The 22,149-nt window shown below is 69.3% G+C and overlaps 4 protein-coding genes across 8 annotated transcripts in view; 1 reads left to right on the top strand and 3 right to left on the bottom strand.

Moving 5' to 3' along the window:
- CTNND1 (catenin delta 1) overlaps nt 1-4,586 on the bottom strand; it is a 32,190-nt gene extending 27,604 nt beyond the window's left edge. For 2 of the 5 annotated variants that reach the window (XM_082317217.1, XM_082317215.1), the window contains exon 1: nt 4,366-4,584. The gene's annotated coding sequence lies outside the window, so the exon portion shown is untranslated. Of the gene's footprint in view, nt 1-4,365 lie in introns of all 5 variants that reach the window. The other 3 variants (XM_082317213.1, XM_082317216.1, XM_082317218.1) reach the window with 3 other exon arrangements.
- An 11,001-nt stretch (nt 4,587-15,587) lies between these two features.
- Nucleotides 15,588-17,054, bottom strand: SELENOH (selenoprotein H). The gene is made up of 5 exons (XM_082318796.1): nt 16,844-17,054; nt 16,302-16,448; nt 16,089-16,234; nt 15,905-16,018; nt 15,588-15,782 (listed from the first exon to the last, which is right to left on the bottom strand). The coding sequence occupies exons 2-4, from the start codon at nt 16,445-16,447 to the stop codon at nt 15,918-15,920; spliced, it is 393 nt and encodes a 130-aa protein (XP_082174922.1). The 5' UTR covers nt 16,448; nt 16,844-17,054; the 3' UTR covers nt 15,588-15,782; nt 15,905-15,917.
- Nucleotides 17,055-17,292: 238 nt separating this feature from the next.
- TMX2 (thioredoxin related transmembrane protein 2) lies at nt 17,293-19,872 on the bottom strand. The gene is made up of 8 exons (XM_082316786.1): nt 19,666-19,872; nt 19,019-19,079; nt 18,727-18,840; nt 18,304-18,380; nt 18,123-18,229; nt 17,972-18,037; nt 17,733-17,862; nt 17,293-17,623 (listed from the first exon to the last, which is right to left on the bottom strand). The coding sequence occupies exons 1-8, from the start codon at nt 19,852-19,854 to the stop codon at nt 17,495-17,497; spliced, it is 873 nt and encodes a 290-aa protein (XP_082172912.1). The 5' UTR covers nt 19,855-19,872; the 3' UTR covers nt 17,293-17,494.
- A 231-nt stretch (nt 19,873-20,103) lies between these two features.
- On the top strand, nt 20,104-21,666 carry MED19 (mediator complex subunit 19). Its single transcript, XM_082317986.1, has 5 exons — nt 20,104-20,314; nt 20,771-21,027; nt 21,113-21,209; nt 21,300-21,394; nt 21,530-21,666. Exons 1-5 carry the CDS (start codon nt 20,119-20,121, stop codon nt 21,596-21,598), a joined length of 714 nt encoding a protein of 237 aa, XP_082174112.1. The 5' UTR covers nt 20,104-20,118; the 3' UTR covers nt 21,599-21,666.
- The last annotated feature ends 483 nt before the right edge of the window (nt 21,667-22,149 follow it).

Raw genomic sequence — 22,149 nt, 5'->3', positions numbered from 1 at the left:
CCTCCGCCCTGCCAGCTCTCAAGGAAGAGGCAGGTAAGGCTCCCGCCGCTTCCCGGCTCCTTGCGGCCAGGAAGCCGGTGAACTTTGAGCAGCCATCGCTATAATTGGGGCCAACGCCCAGAGGGACGGGAGCAGCCGGGGCTGGGATGGAGCACGATAACAGCCTCTGTCCTCGCACGCGTGCGCCTGGCACGCTGCTGCCAGGGAAGCCAGCCCACCCAGGGCCGGTCCAGAAAGGGATGTCCTCCTACCAACCCTGGAGCTGCAGATGTTTAAAAAGCACTCCCAGGACTGCCCCACCACCCCAGCCAGGCTACCGGAGAGGTGTTCCCAGGGCTCAGCCCCTTACCCCGACTTGCCCAGACCCTTCCCTGCTTGTGCTGGAAAGTCAGTCGCTCCTGGCCTGGGCAAGCACCCCACCAAGCCTGTTTTGCTAAGCACTGCAGCCAGCCAGGATGCCTGTACGCCTACCCACATCCCAGCAGCACCCCTACTGTCTCGGAGCGACCCCCACCTTCTGCCACACCAAAAGGCCGTGGTTTCACAAAAGAAATTCTGCTCTCCCATCAGCACAAACATCTGGGCAATGAACTGTTAAAATTAAACTTATGGGGGAAGTGCTCAGCCTGGATCAGGTCCCCAGGCCCACACTGGCAGAGGCATTTTTGCAGTGGGCAAGAGCTCTGCAGTGCAATGTCACCACGGACCTGCAGCACAAGGTTAGGGACACGGGGACAAACTCCCGGGCATCCACCGCTCCTCCGTCGTCACCGCCGCCTTGCGGGAAGCTCATCTCTCTGGAGGCAGAGGAAGCTGGGGGGAGGCTGCCTGCAGGGCAGCTGGGACCGTTCATTCCCCGCTCAGCCCAAGGCCTGTGCACGCCATGCCGGGCGCCCCACTGCCAGCCTCCCACCTGCAGCTCCGGGCTGGAAAAAGCAGGTGAAAGCAGAGGTGACAGGCACCCCGGCTCAGGGTTCACCCATCCTGGCACCACGCCTGGCAGCTTGTGCTCCTTAGTCACTGGATTGCCCCCACGCCCAGCAGCCACCTCATCTCACCCCTCCACGCCGTGCGGCTTTCATATGGGCCACAATGAGGAAGCAGTATCCCTCATGGGGAAAACTCTCGCTTCCTCCACGGGGAAACGGGGATCAGTACTGCCGGAGGATCACACGGCACCCACTGGCTCCCCGAAGCCCGCTCAGCAGGCTGAGGTCGCGCAGGAACACGACAGAGCAAATTAATCTGCAGGTCAGCCCCTGTGCGCGGCAGTCGCTGGACGGGGCGAGCACAGGGACAGGCACGCCTGTGCTGAACCAGCGGCGGCAGCAGGCAACGCAACACCCGCAGCCCTCCTGGGTGGGAAGGCAGGCAGATTAGCAACAAGCACAAGACAGGCAGGAGCTGGACAGACTCACCAGCCTGCTGCTGGGAGTTTCCAGTACAAGAACTGGCTCTAAGGAACAGTTCTCCCCCCCAGACAGCCTCTTCGGATGGTAAGAAGCAAAGAGAAGGTTGTGGCCACCTTGGGGAACTCGAGGACTTTGGTCGAAAGCCCGTAAATCCAGCCCCTTTCCAACAGCCTTGTGCCGAGACGCATTCCTGCGCTCCGTGCCAGAGGACAACCTCCTCCGCCGGCCAAGCCCTGTGTCACAAGCGGAGGAGCTGCCTGAATCACCCAACAGGTTTGGGTTTTGTCACCGCATCCAGGCAACACCTGTTGCCTTTTATGGACCCAAACCAGCTCCGCAGTTCTGCTGCTTGCTCCCAGCGAGGCCGGGACAGAGGAAAACAACTGCGCTGCAGAGACCAGGGGTTTCGGAGCCGGGAGGAAAGCTCTGTGCTTCCCTGGAGACAGTACCACCGCAGTCTTGGGAAAGGGCTCTGTCCTTGCCAGCAGTAAATGAGACACAGTTATGAGGGACTGTTGGGAAGAGAAACCAAGAGATTTAACCAGCACTCTCCCCTAAGGTCACAGACGCTGCTAAGCTATTTTGAGAAACCAAGAGCCTTCCAGGCATGGTCCAAGCTACGCTATTATTTTCTGGGTGTCCTAAAGCCACCCCCAGCGCAGATACAATGGACCAAGGTCTTATCTCCATGCTAGAGGTGAGAGGCAATCCAGGGACAGAGACGCCGGCTGGGCGGTCAGGGCTTCACCATCCATCCGACTCCCAGCCCATCTTTAGGGAAGGGATGGCCTCAAGGGCTCCTCAACCACAAGGATCGGGGCCTGACCTCCAAGTCGGAAGGGAGGAGGCTCACCCTCTGCGGCAGCCCAGGCAAGCCCAGCACGCTCCACTAAGCCAGTGCTTTCATCCTCCCACCCCTTCCAGGAAGGCTCCGCACAAGATTCCAGCAAATGCTGCACATCGCGAAGGACAGTCGTTTGCATGCAACAGAGTCCCGGCCAAGTTCAGTCAAGTGGAAGGAGAACAGCTTTTTTAAAACTGCCTTTTTTTTTTTTCTTCTTTAAAGCACACAAGTAAACACCGGCAGGTAAGAGAAGCCCAGTAAAGCGCTGGGAGCAGGACAGAGTGGGCAAGGTAACCGTGGGGAAGACTAACGATTCCCCCGCTGGGGCTCTTCCCAGCGCACGGCTTCCCGCAGGCCTGGGGGACGCTGCCCCGCTCCTGCGGCGGGAGCCCCAGCAGGCTCTGCAGATCCATCGCACGCAGGAGCGCGTGCGGCGGGCATCGGAGGCGGGAGCCTGCGAGTCGCCAGCCAGCCGCTCACCCCACCTCGCCACATCCAGGAGAGCTCGCCGAGAAGGAAGAGCAAGGCACAGAAATAGAAGGTTCAAACGCAAGCTGTGGCCGCTGACTACGGGATTCCCAGCACACCAGGGTCCTGGAGGTGCTGAGCCTTCCCTGCTCCCGGCAAAGGCGAGGACAAGCCTGTTCTCAATTCCAGACCAAGAACAGGGCAGCCAAGTCCAAAAGCATCCGCACAGCGCAGGGGGGCCATTAGCTGGAACTGCAGTTAGATGCCACCACGACGCCCCACCGGCCCGGGCAGTCCCACGTGTGCCCAGACGCTCCCCTCCGGCTGGCCAGAAGCCCGTGCGAGGCTGAGGGCCACAGCCCCGGGACAGGAGCCTTCAGCCCTGCCACAGGCTCCCCGCTGGGGAAGGACAGCCCAGGCTCCCAGATGACGCCCTGTCACCCCCGTCCTCACCGGGGAGAGCCTGAGCACCGAGCCCTCGCCAGGGAGGGAGGCACCTCCGGCCCGTCCACCCCTCTAACAATCGGAGGAAGCTCTGTCGTCCAGGCTCCCTCGCCCAAAGCCCAGGGGAATAACGGAGCTGCCCCGCTTCCCTTCGGCGAGGCGGGGAGCCCGCCTGTGCCTCGCAGGTGCCAGAAGCCCTCGCGACAGAGGGCGACCCAAACTTTTGCACGTTTCCCCCGACTCGGTCTCCCCTCCAGAAGGCTCGGGGGGGGGAACGGGAGCGCCCAGCCCGCAGGGAAGGCGACGCCGCAGGCCACCGGCTCCTCCGCGCAAGGCGCTGGGCGGCCGCGGAGCCGCTGCTCGATGACAGCGCGGCCAGCGGGGGGTGAAGAAGGGGCAGGCGGCTGGGCCCGGGCCCCCGGGAGCGCCCCGGCGCCAGCTGCGAGCCGGCGGACGGGTCTGCCGGGCCGGGCTCAGGCTCGGAGCCCCGCGGCGAAGGGGCGCTGCCCGCTCCGCCCGCGGACCCGGCCCTCCCCGGGCACACCGGCCCTGCCCCCGAACAAAGGCGCGGGCGAACGAGACGCCGGGGACAAGCCCGACCTCGGCCGGGCAGAGGCGAGCCCGGGCCGGGGCTGCTGCCGCCGGGAGGCAGAGCCGGGCCGAGCCCCGGCAGGGACCCGCGGAGGGGCCGGGCGCCGGCCGCCCGCACAAAGGGAGCGGGGGGCCCCGCCGGTGCCGGCCGCGGGAAGCTGGCACACGGGCGGCCTTTGTTCGGGCAGCGAGGGCGGCGGAGGCGGCGGGCCGGCACCGGGCGGGGAGCGGGGCGGCCGCCCGGCCCGGCCGCCTTTGTGTCGCTCCCCGCGGGCTCCCGGCGGGCCGGGCCCCGCCAGCGCCCCCGCCAGGGCCGGGCCCCGCCGCCCCGGCCGGTCCCCGGGGCGCGGCCCCACCTGGCACCCAGCTCCCGCGCAACGACGGGCCCCCGGGGGCCCGGCACCAACCGGCCCCGGCCGGAGGGCACGGCCGGACCCCGGCCCCGCCGGGAGGGCCGAGGGGAGGGCGAGGGCCGGGCCGCCCCGCTCCCCTCCCGCCGCGGGGGCGTGCGGCGCCCGGCAGGCGCCGGTCCGCACCGGCTCACCCCCCCCCACCCCCCCCCCACCCCGGGCAGGCGGCGGCGGGGACGCGGCGAGCGGGACTCACCGTGGCCGGGCTCCTCGGCGGCGGGCGGGGGGGGGGGGCGGTGCGGTCCCGCCCCGCGGCGGCGGCGCGGCCGCCCGGTCCGGTCCGGTGGGACCCGCGGCGGCGGCGGGGCGAGGCGAGGCGAGGCGAGGCGAGGGACGAGGAGAGGCGCCCGGGAAGGCGCGGCAGCCCGGTGCCCGCCGGGCCGAGCGGAGCGGGCGGGCGGGCGGGAGGGAGCGGAGCGGTGGGAGCCTCGGGCCGGGCCTGGCCGCGCCGTGCGCCCCGCGCCGCTCCCGCACCTAAAATGGAAGTTGCTCCGGCGGGGGGGGCGGGGCGGGGCGGGGCTCCGCCCCCTGGCGTCAGCGCGCCCCGCGCCAATGGCGGGCGGAGCTCAGCCCGGCCGGCCCGCCAATGGCGGCCGCCGCTGCGGGGCGGGGCGGGGCCGGGGGCGTCGGGGGCCGCGGGACCTGTCCCGGTGGGAGCTGTCCCCCGTGGGCCTGTGCCGGCGGGGTCTGTCCCGGGAGGGGTCTGTGCCGGTGGGGTCTGTGCCGGCGGGGTCTGTCCCGGGAGGGGTCTGTGCCGGTGGGGTCTGTGCCGGCGGGGTCTGTCCCGGGAGGGGTCTGTGCCGGTGGGGTCTGTGCCGGCGGGGTCTGTCCCCCGTGGGCTTGTGCCGGCGGGGTCTGTCCCGGGAGGGGTCTGTGCCGGTGGGGTCTGTGCCGGCGGGGTCTGTCCCCCGTGGGCCTGTGCCGGCGGGGTCTGTCCCGGGAGGGGTCTGTGCCGGTGGGGTCTGTGCCGGCGGGGTCTGTCCCGGGAGGGGTCTGTGCCGGTGGGGTCTGTGCCGGCGGGGTCTGTCCCGGGAGGGGTCTGTGCCGGTGGGGTCTGTGCCGGCGGGGTCTGTCCCCCATGGGTCTGTCCCCCGTGGGCCTGTGCCGGCGGGGTCTGTCCCGGGAGGGGTCTGTCCCGGTGGGACCTGTCCCCCGTGGGTCTGTCCCCCGTGGGCCTGTGCCGGCGGGGTCTGTCCCGGGAGGGGTCTGTCCCAGTGGGATCTGTCCCCCGTGGGCCTGTCCCGGTGGGACCTGTCCCCCGTGGGTCTGTGCCCGCGGAGTCTGTCCCGGGAGGGGTCTGTGCCGGCGGGGTCTGTCCCCCGTGGGCCTGTCCCCCGTGGGCCTGTGCCGGCGGGGTCTGTCCCGGGAGGGGTCTGTCCCAGTGGGATCTGTCCCCCGTGGGCCTGTCCCGGTGGGACCTGTCCCCCGTGGGTCTGTGCCCGCGGGGTCTGTCCCGGGAGGGGTCTGTGCCCGCGGGGTCTGTCCCGGTGGGATCTGTCCCCCATGGGCCTGTGCCAGTGGGACCTGTCCCCCGTGGGTCTGTCCTGGTGGGATCTGTCCCCCGTGAGGTCTGCCCCTGTGGGGTCTGTCCTGGTGGCATCTATCACCGGTGGGACCTGTCCCAGTGGGACCTGTCCCCCGTGGGATCTGCCTTGGTGGGGTCTATCCTGGTGGCATCTGTCCCGGTGGGTTCTGTCCCAATGGGTCTGTCCTGGTGGCGTCTGTCCCAGTGGGATCTGTCACTGGTGGGATCTGTCACTGGTGGGATCTGTCCCAGTGGGACCTGTCCCCCGTGGCGTCTGTCCCAGTGGGATCTGTCACTGGTGGGATCTGTCCCAGTGGGATCTGTCTCCCGTGGGTCTGTCCCAGCGGGACCTGTCCCCTGTGGGGTCTGTGTCCCGTGGGGTCTGTCCTGGTGGGATCTGTCCCCCGCGGGTCTGTCCCGAGGGATCTGCCCCGGGGGGTGCATGTTCCCCAGGCAGGGCCCTTGCCTCAGGCGGGATCCACCTCCCGGGAGAGGCTCTGCCCCGGGGGCCCTGCCCCGGGGGGACGCGCTGCTCCCCGGGGCGTGGGGTCTGCTGCTGGGGGTGCTGGGGCGAGGGGCTCTCGGGGGACAGCCCAGCCCCTCGCAGCCCCTCCAGAGCGGGCCCCCTCCCCGGCCCGGCCCACTGGAGCGGGGGCAGACGTGTGACCCCGTCCAGGGTGGAATTTGCCCGGGAGCGGGGCTCTGGGGGGGACGGGCTGCAGACCCACCCGGGGTCACCCTCGCCCCTCTGGCTCTAGGGAGCGGGTGCTGCTGGGAGCCCCGCCGACGCTCGGCCCGGGGGAGCACCACGAGCCCTCCAGCCGGCCCTGGAAGCCGGGAGCTCATCCCGGGTGGATTCTGTCCCCATGCCCCCACCGATATGTCCCGTGGGCTCCTTCACCTGAGACCGCAGGTGGAGGGGCAGAGCCGGTGGCCAGGGACAAACGCGCTGCCCATCGGTCTGGCTGGGGGGACCCGAAGGCCCCGGTGAGGGGAGCGCGGCCCATTTCGGGAGGCCCTTGCGTGGCCATGGCCACGTGGCCAGCCGAAGGACGGCAAACACAGGGGAGGGCTGGCATGGGCCGCGCGAAAGCCCAGATAAGATAAGCCGGGGGGAGGCGTGCGGTGGGGAAGGCGTGGGGGCTCGGCGCCGTGCTGTGTTAATGGTGCCGTTCGCAGCAGGCAGGGAAAGAAATGCGAGTGCAACCCAGCTGAAGCAATCCTGCTCTGCCCAGCTTCCGCGGCACCGAACCAAACGGTGCTGCCGTCCCTGCTGGCGCGGAGAAACAGTGGAAGGGCACCTGGGAGGGTACAGAGACCTGGGGCAGGAAATTTAAATGTGAGGTTTAATAATTGCAACTAATCCAGCCGGAGAAACATAACTCCAGAACGAGCGGCGCTCTGTGAGGGAGCAGCGCCACGTCCCAGGGCCTGCCGCGGCCGCTCCATGGCTACGGGACCGGAGCTGAGCTCAGGCGGGAGGCGGCCGTGAGCACTCCTGCACCTGCACCTCGGTGCTGGAGGACGTCCCCTTCCCTAGGGAAGCGAGGAAGCGATGCAGAGCCTGCCCCTTTCCGCGGTCCCTGCCACCCACCTGGGACAAGTCCGGATCCAGGTCCCCTGAAGGTCACCTCTTGGGATCCAGGCCTGGGGAGACAATGGCTCCTGATCACCAAACCATTAGTAAGATAAGGACAAGAGGAAAAGAGCTGAAGAAGGTTTTGGGTGGGGACAGGCGATTCTTGGGGTAAATACGCATTGCTCGGTGAGGCGAGGAGGAAGCGGGGGCGACGCGATAGCAGCCCGCGAATGTTTGACGAAGGCAATCCCCCAGCCGCGGCCGGGTTTCCTAAGGGTGGCTAAAAAAAGGCGCAATGAGGAGAAATGGGATTCGGTGCCCGTGAAGGGCACATTTAGGCAGATTATCAGGGCGTGGAACCCCCAAGCCCTCCCCGATGTTTGATTTGTAATAGGTCATCCAACCTGCTGGCTGTCAAGGGCAGGGAGAGCTGGCCTCCGCCCCTCCCGGGGAGGGAGGTTCCTCCATCCCACAGCGGGGAACCGAGACCTTCTCCCCGTGCCCCTTCGTCCTCGTTGTCACCCAAAATGAGCAAGTCGGGGCCCTGTGCCTTGAGCCAGACCTGCTCCCAGATTGCCAATGAGCCTCAGCTGCCCCCCCGCTTTGCCCACACGAGGAGGAAGGCGGGTGCATCCCCCGAGTCTGGGGGACGAGGGAGAAGAGGTGCTCTTGCAAGTCGTTCTGGGAAGAAGAGTCCTCGCCTGCCTGTCCCAGGGATTCCCGACACCTCCGAAGGGACAGCTCTCCCTCAGGGAAAAAGCACCAGGGACGCCTCGCTCCTCCATCCCCGCGCCGGCCGCCAGGACACGTCCTGCCCGGCTCCTTTGGACAGCAGGCGTGGGGGCACACGCGTGGGCCCGGCGTGCTGGCACAAACCCTCTGCCCTTGGCAGAGCAGGGCTGAACCTGCCCGAAACCTCGGCCGCTGGTATGGGGGAATCACCAGATGGAGCTGTTCCGCATCAGCTCACAAATTTCAGTCCACAACTGGATTCCAAGCGCGGCCGCCGGCGCCCCTCCTCACCCTCCCCTGCCACCGCCTGAATTATCTGGTCCCCCGCCCCGAGGGAGGTGGGTGGCCCGGGGCAGGGCGCACAGGTCGTGCCAAGGCTTCGCCGCCGCCTCGAAGCGCGGGAGGCGCAGGCGGCGCTCCCCGACGGGCGGCGGGGCAGAGCGCACGGCAGACGGCCGCCCCTGACGCAGACGCCAGGTAAGCGGCCGCCGGCGCAGAAAGCCCAGGGCGGCCTTCTGCTGTGCCTGGTACGCGGCCGCATTGTTGCTATTTCGATCAGCCCAGAAATTTAACAGCCTTTAAAGTCTTTACTTTCTTCAAAGATTAAATGCGCTGTTGCGAACACGCCTCTGCTGGCTCCCGGTTGGAGCTGGAGCCAGATCTCTTTGAAGCTGGGCGAGCGCCTCTTGTCCCGAGGGCTGCGGGACAGGGTCTATCAGCGCGCCGTCAGCTCGAGCTCCCGATTCGGCCGTGCCCCGGCAGCTGCCGCAACGCCCAGCAGCGCGTGCTTACTTTTGAAGGCAGGCTGAACCCCGATCCTCTGGCTTCGACTCGCCCAGCAGCAGATCGTGCTTGTTTGAATGTAACTACTGAGGCAGAGGAGGCCATCCCAGTGTTTCCTGGGAAGAAGAGAAGAGATGTGTTACTAGCATGGGAAAATTTGCCCTCTTTCGCAGCAATTACGTGTAATAACATCTTGCACGTCCCCTTTCATCCTGCAGCGCTGCTGATGCCTTATCCAGATGAGACGCCCAGAAAACGCAGCTACCGCCGGAACCGAGCAAGACAACTTGTTTACAAGACCGATCGGTGCTCCTCGGCGGCGGAGGGCAGCAGGAAGGGGAGGCTGCCGTCCTCGGGTCCGGCGCAGGCGGTTCAGAGAGATGGCCCGCATTGTTCTACATCGGGATAACAAGGCGCTTCCGCAGCCCCTTTCCTATGGGAATCCTGACAGATCGTCGTCTTCCCCCGGCACGAGGGGAAGCGTGGCACCGGGGGGTGAAACGACTCATCCATCCGACCCCGCTGTTGAAGGGGAGGAGGGAAGCTGGGGCTGCTGGAGCTTTTCAGCCCTAATTCAAAGATGCCAGGCAATAAAGCAAGTCCACAGTCCACCCCGACACCTTCCCGGCGCCGTGTCTGGCAGCTCCCCGTGCTCGGCATGGCACTGAGTCAGAGGGAAGCTGGTACCTGCCTCCCGCCTGCCTCCGGCCGTGCCCGGGCCCTCCCGTGCCTGCAAACCGGCCCGCTGTTAACCTCTGACGGCCGGCCGGCTGCATCCCATCGTGCGCTCGGACTGCCAAATCCCTGTTACATCTTTTGCTCAAAGGTGCAAATGACCAAAGTGTGCATAGAAACCTCCTTCCCTCCCAGCCCCGCAATGATCTATCGCTACTCACAGTCTGTTCTCCTTCCTCTCGCCCCCTCCGGCGCTTTTCCCAGCCGCGGACCCCTGCCTTCATCCTTCCCTTCTGTGGCGGCTGCAGCAAAGCCCCGGGTACCTGCCGAGAACGGGGAAACAGAGGCAGCTCCTGCACTGCAGGGCAGCAGCAAAAGCAAAAGGGGACATTGCTGGAAAACAACCGTGGCTGTAAGTGAGATCCAAGATGAGAATTTCCTTTCTCTTACAGAAACCAGCTCAGAATCTGCTGATTTGGGAGACACGGGGAAGACACGACTTGTCCTGTGAGGAGGCCTCTCTTCCCATCAGCTGCAGAGGGAGCCTGGATAACCAGCGCACGTTGAGGGCTGAGCCACCCTCCCTTCCCCTCCTCAGGGAATCCCACCAGGAGAAACCCTGCCTGCCATTCCCGACCCCCTGGGTCACCCAGGGCTGTGCCCAGCCGCTCGCCAAGGCCCCGCGCCCGCGGCCTCAGCAAAGGGCTGGGGCTCCGGTAACCGGCTGCTGAGCACCTGAAGGTGGACAGAAAGATTCCCGGTCTGACACGTCCTGCTGGCGCGGCGGCCGGAGCTACAGTCGGGTATTTTTAGCCAGCACATTCCGGCAGCAAATACGGACGTCGGTGTTTAAAAGAGAGGGGTCAATGGGACAAAAGGGTGTTGGTGCTTTTCCCAGTGTAGATTATTTGGCTTTGGGTACTAGTAAAAGTTACACTCATAAAAGCCCTCTTTTGTATATCTACAATGGGAGTGTTTGCTGGCATTGCCAGATCACATATCAGTAAGTTTTAAGGGCAGACAAGGCTATTGGCGAGGAGGGAGAGGCAGCACCGCAGCTGCTGGGTGTGCGGCGGCGGAGTGGGCTTTGCGTGACGGGGATCGGTGCTGTCGCCCCTCTGAAATACCAAAACCGCCTCAAAGCAGGGGGCCTTCGCCTGTGCCGGGCCTGGCGTCGTGCGTGGCTGCCCGAAAGCGGCAGGACATCGGGATCCCACGGTCCACGGTGGACCCACGAGGCAGATGAGCGTCTGTGCCACGTTCCACCTGAAAAATGCTTTCTGTAGGCGAGGGCAGACTCTGCCCTTTCGGGGGGATGCACGGGAGCTGTTTTGCACAGCGTGAGCGTAACTAATGCCTCTGGAGCCGAGGGACTTTGTCCCTCCTGTCGTCTGTCAGCTCAAGAGCCCACGGGGCCTCCAAGCCCCTGCGCTCTCTGCCAGGGGTGCAGGGTGTGTGTTCACCCCTCGTCCAAGGAGGTGGCTGCAGCGACCAGCTCTCTGCTCCTCCTGCGGAGAGAGGAGCCGCCGGTAGCCCTGAGTGTGTCCCAGGAGAGGGACAGACGGGTTGCTCACCCTTTTATCGCCCCTGCCTCTGGGATGGCCTCGGGAGTGGGAAGAGGGACACAGAGGGACACAAAGGGGAGGGAAGAGCCCAGCCGTGCCTTGGGTTCCTCCCTGGGGTGGACAAGCAAACGCAGCTCATTCCTCCACAGCCGGAGCAAGGCGACCGGGTGAACACCTCGGCCTCTGCTCCCAGCCCGGGAGAGGATTTCTCAAGCCACAAGAAAGGGAGGAGAGGAGATGCCGGGCATTTCTCCCCTCCTGATGACTGCTGCTCTCGGTGAAGCAGGCAGAGCGAGGGCAGCCTTTCCGTCTCCCTTTGCAGCAGGGCCGTGCAGGCACCGGGTGAGCTTGGACGAGGGGAGCGAGCCCCGTCCACGAGCCAGCACCAAAGATTCGGGCTTCCCCAGTACTCGGGATGTTGCCTCGCTTGCTGATCGCCAGGGGAAGTCCTCCGATACCAGCGCCTTGGGATTTTGTAATCTCGCTTCAACGTGGCTCTGTCTCTTTCCCTTGACGTCTCTGCCCCGGCTGGCTCACCCGGCTGGAAAGCGATTTCCACTGCTGATGTCCCCCCACTTGCAGGCTCCCCGTCAGAGCATCCGCTTGCACCTCAGCCTTGGCTGGAGGGGAGTTTTCCTCTCAGCTTCGCTTCTGATCCCCTCTCCCTGATCTGCCGTCTCAGCGTGGTTGGGGCACCACACAAAATACTACGCAGCAGCGGGGAAGCCCAACGGCTCGCCGTGTCCTAGGGCCAGTTACGTCTCTTCTGCAGGGCGGCGGAGGTCTTCCCTGAAGCTGAAGGTGTTTCCCATGGGGAGTTTTCCAGGGCTGGGACCAAGGGTGCGGGGCCAATGTGGACCCCCAAGCGGATCACCAGGCTGCGGATGGATTTAAAAACATGAGGCAGCGGTCGCTGGGCTCTGACATCGGCAGGCAGGCCTCTCAGTCAGCAGCTGGATCCATCCGCTCCGGGTGAACTCAAGCTTTCCAAGTGACAGCTCCGATCATTGTAATTCCAAAAGATTGCAAGGGGCGGGGGAGGAAACATCTCCTCTACTTTTCTTCTATTTTTATGAGCATATGATAGCACTTTGATACAAAATTATGTGTTTTGCTGTATCCCTCGGTATTTACAGCTGGGCTCCAAGCCACCCGAGGTCAGTGGAAAGACTGCCACTAACCTCAGCAGCCGCTGGCCCAGACCCATCGTCAGGCACTTTCCTTCTTGGTTTGCATCCATTTTGCACGCAGCAAAAATGGAGAAAAAAACCCACCCTCACATCTCAAACCAGATGCAAATCCATCTGCAAAGCCATGGAAAACATCAGGGGATGGTACTGCATTTGAAAATTTTGTAGGTTTAAAATCTACGGCGTCATTTAGACTCCTATTCTTCTGCAACTCTTGAAATTTCCACCCACTTTGGTTGTTTGCAAGAACAGCTAATATCTCCGGGCAATCGGGCTGGGATTATTATAATTGTTGTTCGTGTGTGTGGAGTGACTGACGCAGATGTTTTTACAATGGATGCTTTATGAAATGACAAAATACTTTTCAAACTAAGTAGGCAGCATCATTTGCATGAAGGACGGCTTCCAAAATACCCACCATCAATCTTCTCCTTTCTGTCCGCTGTCTGCGCGCGTCCCCCGCTCCTCCCGAGGCGTCGGCGAGCCGCGAAAGCGCCGCTTCTCACACGCAAGGCCACGACAGATTCTGAAAACCCAAAACAAGGCCCGGCGCGGGGCTCTGAACCGAGGGCCCCCCCGCGCTGCTCTGCTCCCCGGTTATTGATCTCCTGTGCTTCAGTGCCGGTGGCCATGAGCGGCACGGAGCTCTCGCCTCAAATTAGGGCTTGGCCGCCCGGCCTACGCCCCGCCGAGGCGAGGGCCAAGGCCGGGACAGGGCGCGCCGTCCCCCGCTCGCTCCTCGCAGCCCTGCCCCGCAGGGTGCTGCGGGAGGGCGCAGACCGGCCCGTGGCGGGGGTCGGCCCCGTGGCGGGGTTCGGCCCCACAGCAGGGTTCAGCCCCGTGGCGGGGTTCGGCCCCACGGCGGGGTTCGGCCCCACGGCAGCGTTCGGCCCCGTGGCTGGGTTCAGCCCTGCAGCAGAGTTTGGCCCTGTGGCGGGGTTCGGCCCCACGGCGGGGTTCAGCCCCGCAGTGGGGTTCAGCCCCATGGCAGGGTTCAGCCCCACGGCGGGGTTCGGCCCCACAGCGGGGTTCAGCCCTGTGACAGGGTTCGGCCCCGCGGTGGGGTTCGGCCCCACGGCGGGGTTCGGCCCCGCAGCCTGCCGCCCGCGCGCCCCCCCCGGCTCAGCACAACCCCACGCCGGACGCCGTTTTGCAGTAAACTGCGCGCCTTTGCCCCCAGGCTTTGGCCGGCGCAGAGGCACCGCAGCCGAGGGAAGCGGCCAGGGTCACGGCGGGAAGGCCTCGGCGGCGGAGGCCGGCGATGGACGCCCCCGCCCCCCCCCGCCGCAGGGAGCCCCGCCACGGCGGCGGCACCGCGCCCTCGCGCCCCGCCCGCCGCGGCCCCCCGCCGCGCCGCCATTGGCTGGCGGGACGCGATTGGCCGGCAGGTGGGCCAATGGCGGGGCCGTTGCTGGGCGGGGCGAGCCGCCGGGACACGCGAGGCGGCGGGCGCGAGGCGCGCGCGGGCTGTGGGGAGGGGGCGCGTCCGCGCGCGGCCGCACGGTCCCGGTGCCGGTGCCCCTCCCCTGCTCGGGGCCCCGGCGGCAGCCCCCGCCCCCCGCCGGCAGGTACGAGGCGGGCCCGGGGCGGCGGGCCCGGGGCGGGGGGCGAGGACCGGGCCGCGCGCCTGCGGCCGCGCCTCAGACCGGAGGCGGGCGGGGGGCGGGGGGGGGCTCCGAACCCGCCCGGTTTTCCCCCAAAACCGCCGTGGCCGGCGCCCTCTGGTGGCCGAGCGGAGCCCCAGGGGGTGGCAGGAGCGCGTGGGGCGTCGCGCAGCCCCGTGGAGCTCTGCGGGGGCCTCTGCACGGCTGCGTGGGCCTTTTCACGGCTGCGTGTAGGCCGTTGCACGGGCGTGTGGGCCTTTGCCCAGGTGTGTGGGCCTCTGCACGGCTGCGTGGGCCTTTGCCCGGGCACTGGATGACACGCAGGCAGCCCCACAGGCGTGCACGGCTGGTGCACGGCCCTGTGGACCATAGCAGAGACGCACAGGGCTTTGCACGGTGGCTGTGCAGCTGTGCAGACCGTCGCATGGCTGCACGGGTGATGCAAAACGCGCCTGTGCTCTCGTGCAGGCGCCACTACGTCCCAGTCCCAAACCGTTCAGGCCAGTCCGAAGTGGGGGAGGCAGGTGCCAGTCCCCGCGTCCCCAGCACCGCGCTGTCTCCGCAGGCTGCCCATGGGCTCTCCGTCGGCCACCCCGAGGCTGCTCTACCGCAGCACCCGCCTGCTCCGCACGGCTTTCCAGCACCTCCACCAGCAGCAGCAGCGCGCCGATGCCTTCTGCGACGTGGTCCTGCAGGCTGAAGGTGAGCGGGCAGGGTCCCAGCAGCCCCCCAGGGAGGACTGGGGAGAGCAGAGGGGTTGCAGGGCGGTGACAGCCGCTGTTGCTTTGCAGGCGAGGCGGTGGTGGCCCACTGCTGCGTCCTCTCCGTCTGCAGCCCCTTCTTCATGGAGCAGCTGGGCCGGGAGCTGCCCCCCCGCGGTCGCAGGGTGGTGCTGGAGCTGGGGGGGCTGAAGATCGGGGCGCTGCGCAAGCTGGTGCGCTTTCTCTATACCGCCGAGCTGGAGGCCACGCGGGAGGAGGCGCAGGAGGTGCTGGCAGCTGCCCGCCGCCTCCGCGTCACTGAGCTCGAGTCGCTGCAGCTGCGCGGGGGACGCCTGGTGAGGCCGGGACCCCAGCGGCAGCTCGACCGCTCCTGCCTGCGCCCCCTCCGGCACGGCTCCCCCGTGGCGGCGGGTGGCAGGGCTGAGCCCGGCGGTGCCGGCGTTCCCCCCGGGAGTGGCAGTGTCCCCCCACGGGGGCGGCCGTGCTCTCCGGCGACCGCGCACCCCAGCCCCGGCCCCGTGGGGCGGGTGAAGCTGCGGAAGGTGGAGAGCGGGGGGTGCTGGGAGGTGGTGCGGGAGAGGCAGCCCCCCACCGCGCCCGGCGCCGTGGCAGCGGGCAATGGGGTGACGGAACTGCGGCCCCCGCCGGATGCAGGTGCCCCGGGGCGAGCAGTCAGGCGCTCGCCGCCCCGGCGGTCCCCCCGGGCGGCCTGGAGGACGCAGGGCCAGGTGCCCCCCGCACCCCAGCAGGGCTGCGGGCAGGCGGTGCCACCGGCGGGCTCCCCAGGTGACCCCGAGGAGGAGGAGGTGGATGTGGGGATGGCGGAGCCGTGCCTGCCCCCTGGCACTCTCTGTGTCTGGCCCTGTGCCTCATCCGAGTCGGATGAGGAGGTGGACGTCCTCACCTAGGGGGGCCGGCTCGGCCCCCCACACCGCTGCCTGCACGCAGGGCAACGCAGGCAGGGCTGCCCGCGCCCCAGGCACAGGGGCTGCACCCACCCTGGGCTGCGTGGCATCAAAATAAAGCGCTGGAGCTGGCAGAGCTGCGCTGTGGGGCTGCTAGGCTTTATTGGGGAACAGCGGGGGACGAGGGGGGATGCGGGGGGAGCCGGGGGGTCCGGCAGTGGCTGCTCGCGGCAGAGCTGTGGCATCGGAGACGGGACTGGGGCTGGCGGGTGCCCCCCACTTCGTCTCGCCTCTTCATGGATGCTCGCGCCGCGGGTGCCGGTGCCGGCTTGGCTGTGGGGAGAGGGCGATGGGTGGGGTCCCCGTCCCCATCCTGTCCCTGTCTCCATCCCGTCCCTCTCCCCACCCCCATCCCCATCCCTCTCCCTATCCCATCCCATCCCATCCCCGCTCACCTGGCCGCCGCCTCTACGCCAAGCTGCTCTTCAGGGCTTCCACCATGGCCTCCGGCTGCGGGAACTTCAGCTTGCGGGGGGGCCCCTTCCCAATGCCGCTCCACAGCTCCACGGCTGGGGAGGAGGAGGGGGGACGGGTCAGCGGTGCCGGGGAGCCCCCCGCCCCCCCGGCCCCGGCACTCACTGCTGCCGTCCTCCTTCACCAGGGACACCTCGAAGCTGTTCCTGCGCGGCTGCCGCGGGTTGATGTCCACGGGGAGGTGGGCCACGGCCCCGCGCAGGGCCTCGCTCACCGCCGCCGCGTTGCGCCCGAACACCCGTCAGCTCTTACTGGGGGGACAGGGGGGGTCAGCGCCCGGGGGGCTCCCGGGACCCCCCCCCCGCCCGCCCCGCTCACCAGTGCTCGATGACGACGCGGGGGCCGGTGCCCCCCGGGCTGCCCTCGCCCTGGCTGCGCGCCCGCTTCTGCGGGGAACCCGCCTGCTCCGGTGCCTCGGCCGCCGCCGGCCGCTGCGCCCCGCGCTTCCTCCCGCGGGGAGCCATCCTGGGGAGAGGCCGCGGCGATGGGGGCCCGGGCCACGGCCGCGGGGCCCCGCGGGGGGCGGGAGGGGGGACCCGGGGTGGGACCCGCGCTGCTGGGGGGGGGGAGAGGGTCCCCACAGGGGTCCCGCGTGGGGGGGCGGGGACCCGGGGACGCACCCTGCGGGCGAAGGGGGGGAGGGGGGTGTCCCGCTGGGGTCCTGCCGGGGGGCGGGGGGGGGGGTCCCGAGGGCCGCGCCGCGGGGGAGCGGGCGGGGAGGGGGTCCCGGGGCCGCCGCCGCGGGGAGGGGGCGGGGGGGGGGGGGGGCCCGGCTCCCGCCGCGGGGAGGGGGCGGGGGGGGGGGGACCCGGCTCCCGCTGCGGGGGCGCGGAGCCCGGCGCGGCCCCGCCGCCTCCTACCTGCCGCGCCGCGCCGACCACGTGCCGGGACCGCGCGCCAGCCTCCGCCACTCGGGAGAGCCGCCGGGGGGGCAGGGGGGGGTCCGGAAGGGGGAGGTCGGGGCTGAACGGCGCTGCGGAGCCCGCGGGCCGAGGGAACCGGGCCGCTCCCCTCCTCCCCACTGCACGCCTCCGTGGGGCCCCCTCGCCCTTCCCGGGTCACGGGTGGCGGGGCGGCCCGGGCCGCGGTAACGTCCGTATGCCCCCCCCCCCCCCCCCGGGCAGGGTCAGTGGTTCCGCCCGCCGCGCCCCCTCCCCGCCGTGCAGTATGCGCCGCGGCGCCAGCCAATCAGAGCGCGGCGCCTTCGCGACGGCCCCAGCCAATCAGAGCGCGGCCCCATGCCCACGGCCCCGCCCCCCGGCGGCGCAGGGGGACCCTGGCCCCCCCCCCCCCCCCCGGTCACGGTCACGGTCACGGTCACGGTCACGGGCCGTTTATTGTCAGCGATGAGGATGAGCGTTAACCGAGGGCGGGGGCTCCCTGCCGCTGGGGGCCCCCTGCTCGCCGGGACCCCCGAGCGGCGGCAGTGCCGGGCAGAGCCCGCGGGACCGGTGCCGGTGCCCCGCGGGTGAGGGGGCGGCAGCGGTGGCGGTGAGAGCAGTGGGCAGCCGCTACTTCTCCTTCTTGGCCTCCCCGTCGGGGTGCGCGGGGGGCTCCTCGGGCCCCTCCTCCCGCGGCTTCGCCTGCTTCTTGGCCCTCTGGTAGAGCTCGTTGAGGTTGAACTCCCGGATGACGTTCTCCTGTGGCCCAGAGGCAGCGTCGGCACCCCGGGACCCCGCCGCCCCCTCCCCAGGGCACAGGGCGGCTGCGGGTCCCGTCCTGCCCCGGGGGCAGGGGGGTCCCACCCACCTCGGAGAAGGTCCAGGACACGGCCCGGCCCTTCTTGTCGATCTGCGGCCGGCGCATGGTCTCCGTCCCGCCCTGGAAGAGGATGAGGGTGGGCAGCTGCTTGGTGAGGGGCGAGGTGCTGACCTTGTACCTGTGGCCGGAGGGGGAGAGGCCGGCAGTGAGCCTGGGGGGCTCCCGGGGGGCTCCCAGGGACTCTGCCCCAGCCCGGCCCCCGCTGCCCCAGCCGTCCTCCCCCAGACCTGGTGCTGACGTCCGTGTACCGGCCAACGTCCACCTTCCCGAAGTGCAGCCCCGCGCAGTTGTACCTGGGGAGGACGGGGACATGCGGCCGTGAGCAACCCCTGGCCCCAGCCCCGCGCGTTGCCGAGGCCCCTGGCAGGTGCCACTCACTTGAGAGAGAGGTCGGCAAAGATGGGGGCAAAGGACTGGCACTCGCTGGACCAGTTGGCGAAGAACTCGACGATCCAGGTCACCCGCTTGTCCCGCTCCAGCTCCTCCTGCCGCAGGGGCGCGGGGCTCAGCGGGAGACGGCAGGCAGAGCCCCCCGGAGCCCCCCGGGGAGGATACTCACATCTATGGTCTTGTCGCTGAAGTACTTGATGTACTCGGGGCCCATGTAGAGGGGGGGCTTGCAGGTCATCAGGAAGACTGCAACGACAGCGCCCCTGAGCCCCCCGCCCCCGGGAGGCCCAGGCTGGGTTTGGGACGAGGCTCCTCCTTCCCCAGAGCAGCCCGGGGGGATGGAGGCAGAGCGCTGGGGCAGGCAGGCTGCCCCTCAGGGCGCTTCCTGAGCCCCCCTCGCCCACCGCTGCCCCCTCAGCCCACACAGACTCCTTACACCTGCAGCCTCCTCCAGCAGCAAAGGCCGCAGGTCAGCCCCACGGCAAGAGGGAGCTCTGGCCCTTCCAGCCGGGTGGCACGGAGGACAGGCAGAGCCGTGCCCAGGGGGGCACTGCTGCTGCCCCGGTGCTAGGGGTCCCCCCCCCGGTCTCACCTATGCAGAGCGTGAGGTAGAGCAGGCCCATGCGGATGTCGAGGCGGAAGAAGAGGATGGCGTTCGCCACTTTGCTGAACATGAAGATGTTCCCAATGTGCTGCTCCACGGTGACTGGGGAAGGGCAAGAGGGACACAAGATAGGGCCAGATCCCCCCAGAAGACCGGAGGGATCCTGTGGGAGGGCCAGATCTGGTCCTCCAGACCCCAACCCATCCAGCTCCTTGGGGAAGGCCCCACGAGCGGCCCCACAGCCCCCCGTGCCCACCTCACCACACAGGCCCCAACTCACTGGAGCGTCGGTTCTTCATCATCACGATGGCGCTGAGGAACATGAGGATCTCCACCTCCCGCTGGGACAGGAGAGACGGCGTGAGCAGGAGGCACCCACAGGGCCCTGCAGCCGCCTGGCGCTGCCAGGCTGCAGAGCCTGGGAGCGGCCGCCAGTGCCAGCTGCAGCCGCGCCGCCCTCCTGCAGCCTGGCTGCTCCTGGCCCAGCCTGGCACAGGGACGAGCGGTTGCAGCCATGCCAGGCCCTGCTGGCCCCAAGGCCCTGCCAGTTCCCTGCCTCCTCCCGGGGCTCTTTTCCCTCCCGAGTCCTGAGAGGGAGACAGCAAGGAGAGGGGGCTGCCCCTGCAATGACGGGCACGGCCTCCCGTCCTCGCCGGTGCCTGGGAGCCCCTCAGCAGCGGGACAGCACCGGCAAAGCAACGCCGGTGGCCGCTGGGCTTCCCCCCTCCCTCAGCTGGGCCGGGGACGCAGGCCCAGAGCGGGGCGCAGGGCAGACCCGGGGGGCCAGGCCCGGCCGGCTGCGGGGGCCGGAGGGGAGCCAGGCCCGCAGGGTGCAGGCCGAGGGGCGGGCCGGGCCCGGGGGGCGCGGGGCTGGGCCGGGGGCAGGCCGGGCCCGGGGGGCGCGGGGCTGGGGCTGGGCCGCCTCACCCAGTCGAAGTCGCAGGGGTTGCCATCCTCCCGCTGGGAGGGCAGCCCTTGGCAGAGCGGCGGGACCTTGCGGACGAGCAGGAAGGCGGTGGCGAGCAGGGCGGAGAGCGGGTAGTACGGCCGCGCCAGCCAGCGGCAGAGCCCCGGCACCGAGTACAGCAGCGCCAGCAGCGGCGCCACCACCGCCATTTTGCCCGGCCGCCCCGCCCCGCTCCTATTGGGCCGCCCGCCTGCGGGAGGCGGGACCTCTCCCCCGCTGGCCAGTAGCGAGCGGCGCTGTCCAGCGCTTCCCCTACGCCGGCGAGCCAATGGGGGGGAAAGGGAGAAGCGGCCAATCAGAAGGCTGGGACCGCGTCTCCCTTAGCAACAGGGGCGGCGGGCGGGGCCTGGGCGGCGCTCGGCCAATCGCGGCGGGGCGGGGCGGGGCGGCCCCGCGCGGGGCAGGCCGGGAAGATGGAGAACTTCTCGGCGCTGTTCGGCGGGGCCGAGCCGCCGCCCGCCGCCGCCGCCGCCGCCCTGGGCTTCGGGCCCGCCAAGGCGCCGGGCGCCGGGGCCGCGCCGCCCCCCGCCGCCGCCGCGCCGCCGCCGGGCGAGGACGCGGCCCGCAAGGCCGCCTGCGGCCCCTTCTACCTGCTGCGGGAGCTGCCAGGTGCGGGGCGGGGCCGCGGGGCGGGGGGCGGGCGCCGCGCTCGGCCAATCGGCGCGGCGGAGCGGGGGCGCGCCGGGAACTGGCGGCGCGACGGGCCAATGAGGGGAGAGGGTGGTGGGCGGGGAGGCGCGAACTGACAGCGCGGCAGGCCAATGAGCGCGCGGGGGGCGGGGCCAAGCCGCTCGCCGTCGAGGGGGGAAATGGGGCCTTAGCGGGGCCGGGGGGGCCGGGGCGGGGGTGGGGGCCGGGAGCGGGGCCGGGGGTCCCTGGTGGTGGGGTGGGAGGGGGAGCGAGACGGGGGGGAGCGGGCCCGGGGGTCCCGGGGCCGGGGCGGGGAGCGGGGCCGGGGGTCCCTGGTGGCGGGGCGGGGCGGGGCCGGCGAGCGGGGCGGGGGCCCAGCGGGGCCGCAGCACCCCCCCATCCCCATCCCCTCCCCGCGGCGGGCGGCTGGCGCAGGCACCACGGAGCTGACGGGCAGCACCAACCTGATCACGCACTACAACCTGGAGCACGCCTACAACAAGTTCTGCGGCAAGAAGGTGAAGGAGAAGCTCAGCAACTTCCTCCCCGACCTGCCCGGCATGATCGACCTGCCCGGCTCCCACGACAACAGCAGCCTGCGCTCCCTCATCGAGAAGCCCCCCATCTGCGGCAGCTCCTTCACGCCCCTCACCGGCACCATGCTGACGGGCTTCCGCCTCCACGCTGGCCCGGTGAGCGGGGGCTGAGGGCTGGGGGGCGGCCGCGCGGGCGGGAGGTGCCCGGCCCGGCCTCACCGGCCCCGTCTGCTCTCCCCAGCTGCCCGAGCAGTGCCGCCTGATGCACATCCAGCCGCCCAAGAAGAAGAACAAGCACAAGCACAAGCAGAGCCGCACCCAGGACCCCGTCCCCCCAGGTAAGGGGCTGCGCCTCGCTGCCGCAGCCGCCCCCTCTTCCCTCCAGCCCCGGGGGACGCCCAGCTCAGCCGGCGCCCTCCTTTCCCCAGAAACCCCCTCGGACTCTGACCACAAGAAGAAAAAGAAGAAAAAAGAGGAGGATCCAGAGCGGAAGAGGAAGAAGAAAGAGAAGAAGAAAAAGAAGGTGGGTGGGGGGAGCCGGGGGCCGAGGCCCAGCCTGTGCCCACGCCGGGGGCCGTCGGGCGGCAGCAGGCCGCTCCCGGGGGGTGCTGCTGCGGAGCAGGAGGTCTCACGGGATGCGTCTGTCCTTCCTCCGCAGAACCGGCACAGCCCGGAGCACCCGGGGGTGGGCAGCTCCCAGGCCAGCAGCAGCAGCAGCCTGCGGTGAGGCCGCGCCGGCGCCGGCCCGGGGATCCCCCAGCCGACGGGAACGGCCCTGACGGACCTGGGGGGGACTCGTCCCTCCTGCAGCGCTCGGCGGGGGGCTCGGGCTGGCCTGTCCCCCCGGCGGAGAGGGCACCCCCGCAGCCCCCACCGCGACCAGGGGACACAGGCTCTGCCGGAATGGGGGTGCCGACCTCGGCCTTTTATACCGAAACAACCCGGTGCATCGGGGCCTCTCTTTTTTAGTCACCTTTTAATTAAAGTCTCTGCTCTGGGGAGGGGCTGGTGGCAGTGGCTGCTGCAACCCTCGGCCATCAGGGCGAGGCGAGGAGCCGAGTCCAGGGGAGCCCGCGGGGCGTGGGGGATCGGCACTGCCCCGACACGCAGGACCGTGGCCGTCTCCGGCCGGAGCAGGGGCGAGGCGGGCTCCTGCCTTGGCCTGGGCTGCGTTGAGGGGCTCCCTGCGCCTCTGCCCCTCGCCTCCCAGGCCCGGCGAGGAGAGGAGCGACCCTGCAGAGGCACCGCGTCCCCGCACGGAGGTGGCTGCTGGCAGAG

This window comes from Platalea leucorodia, assembly GCF_965183815.1.
Source record: "Platalea leucorodia genome assembly, chromosome: 7".
NCBI lineage: Eukaryota > Metazoa > Chordata > Aves > Pelecaniformes > Threskiornithidae > Platalea > Platalea leucorodia.
The sequence above is the reverse complement of the archived record's forward strand: the minus strand, read 5'-3'. Positions and strand labels throughout refer to the sequence as shown.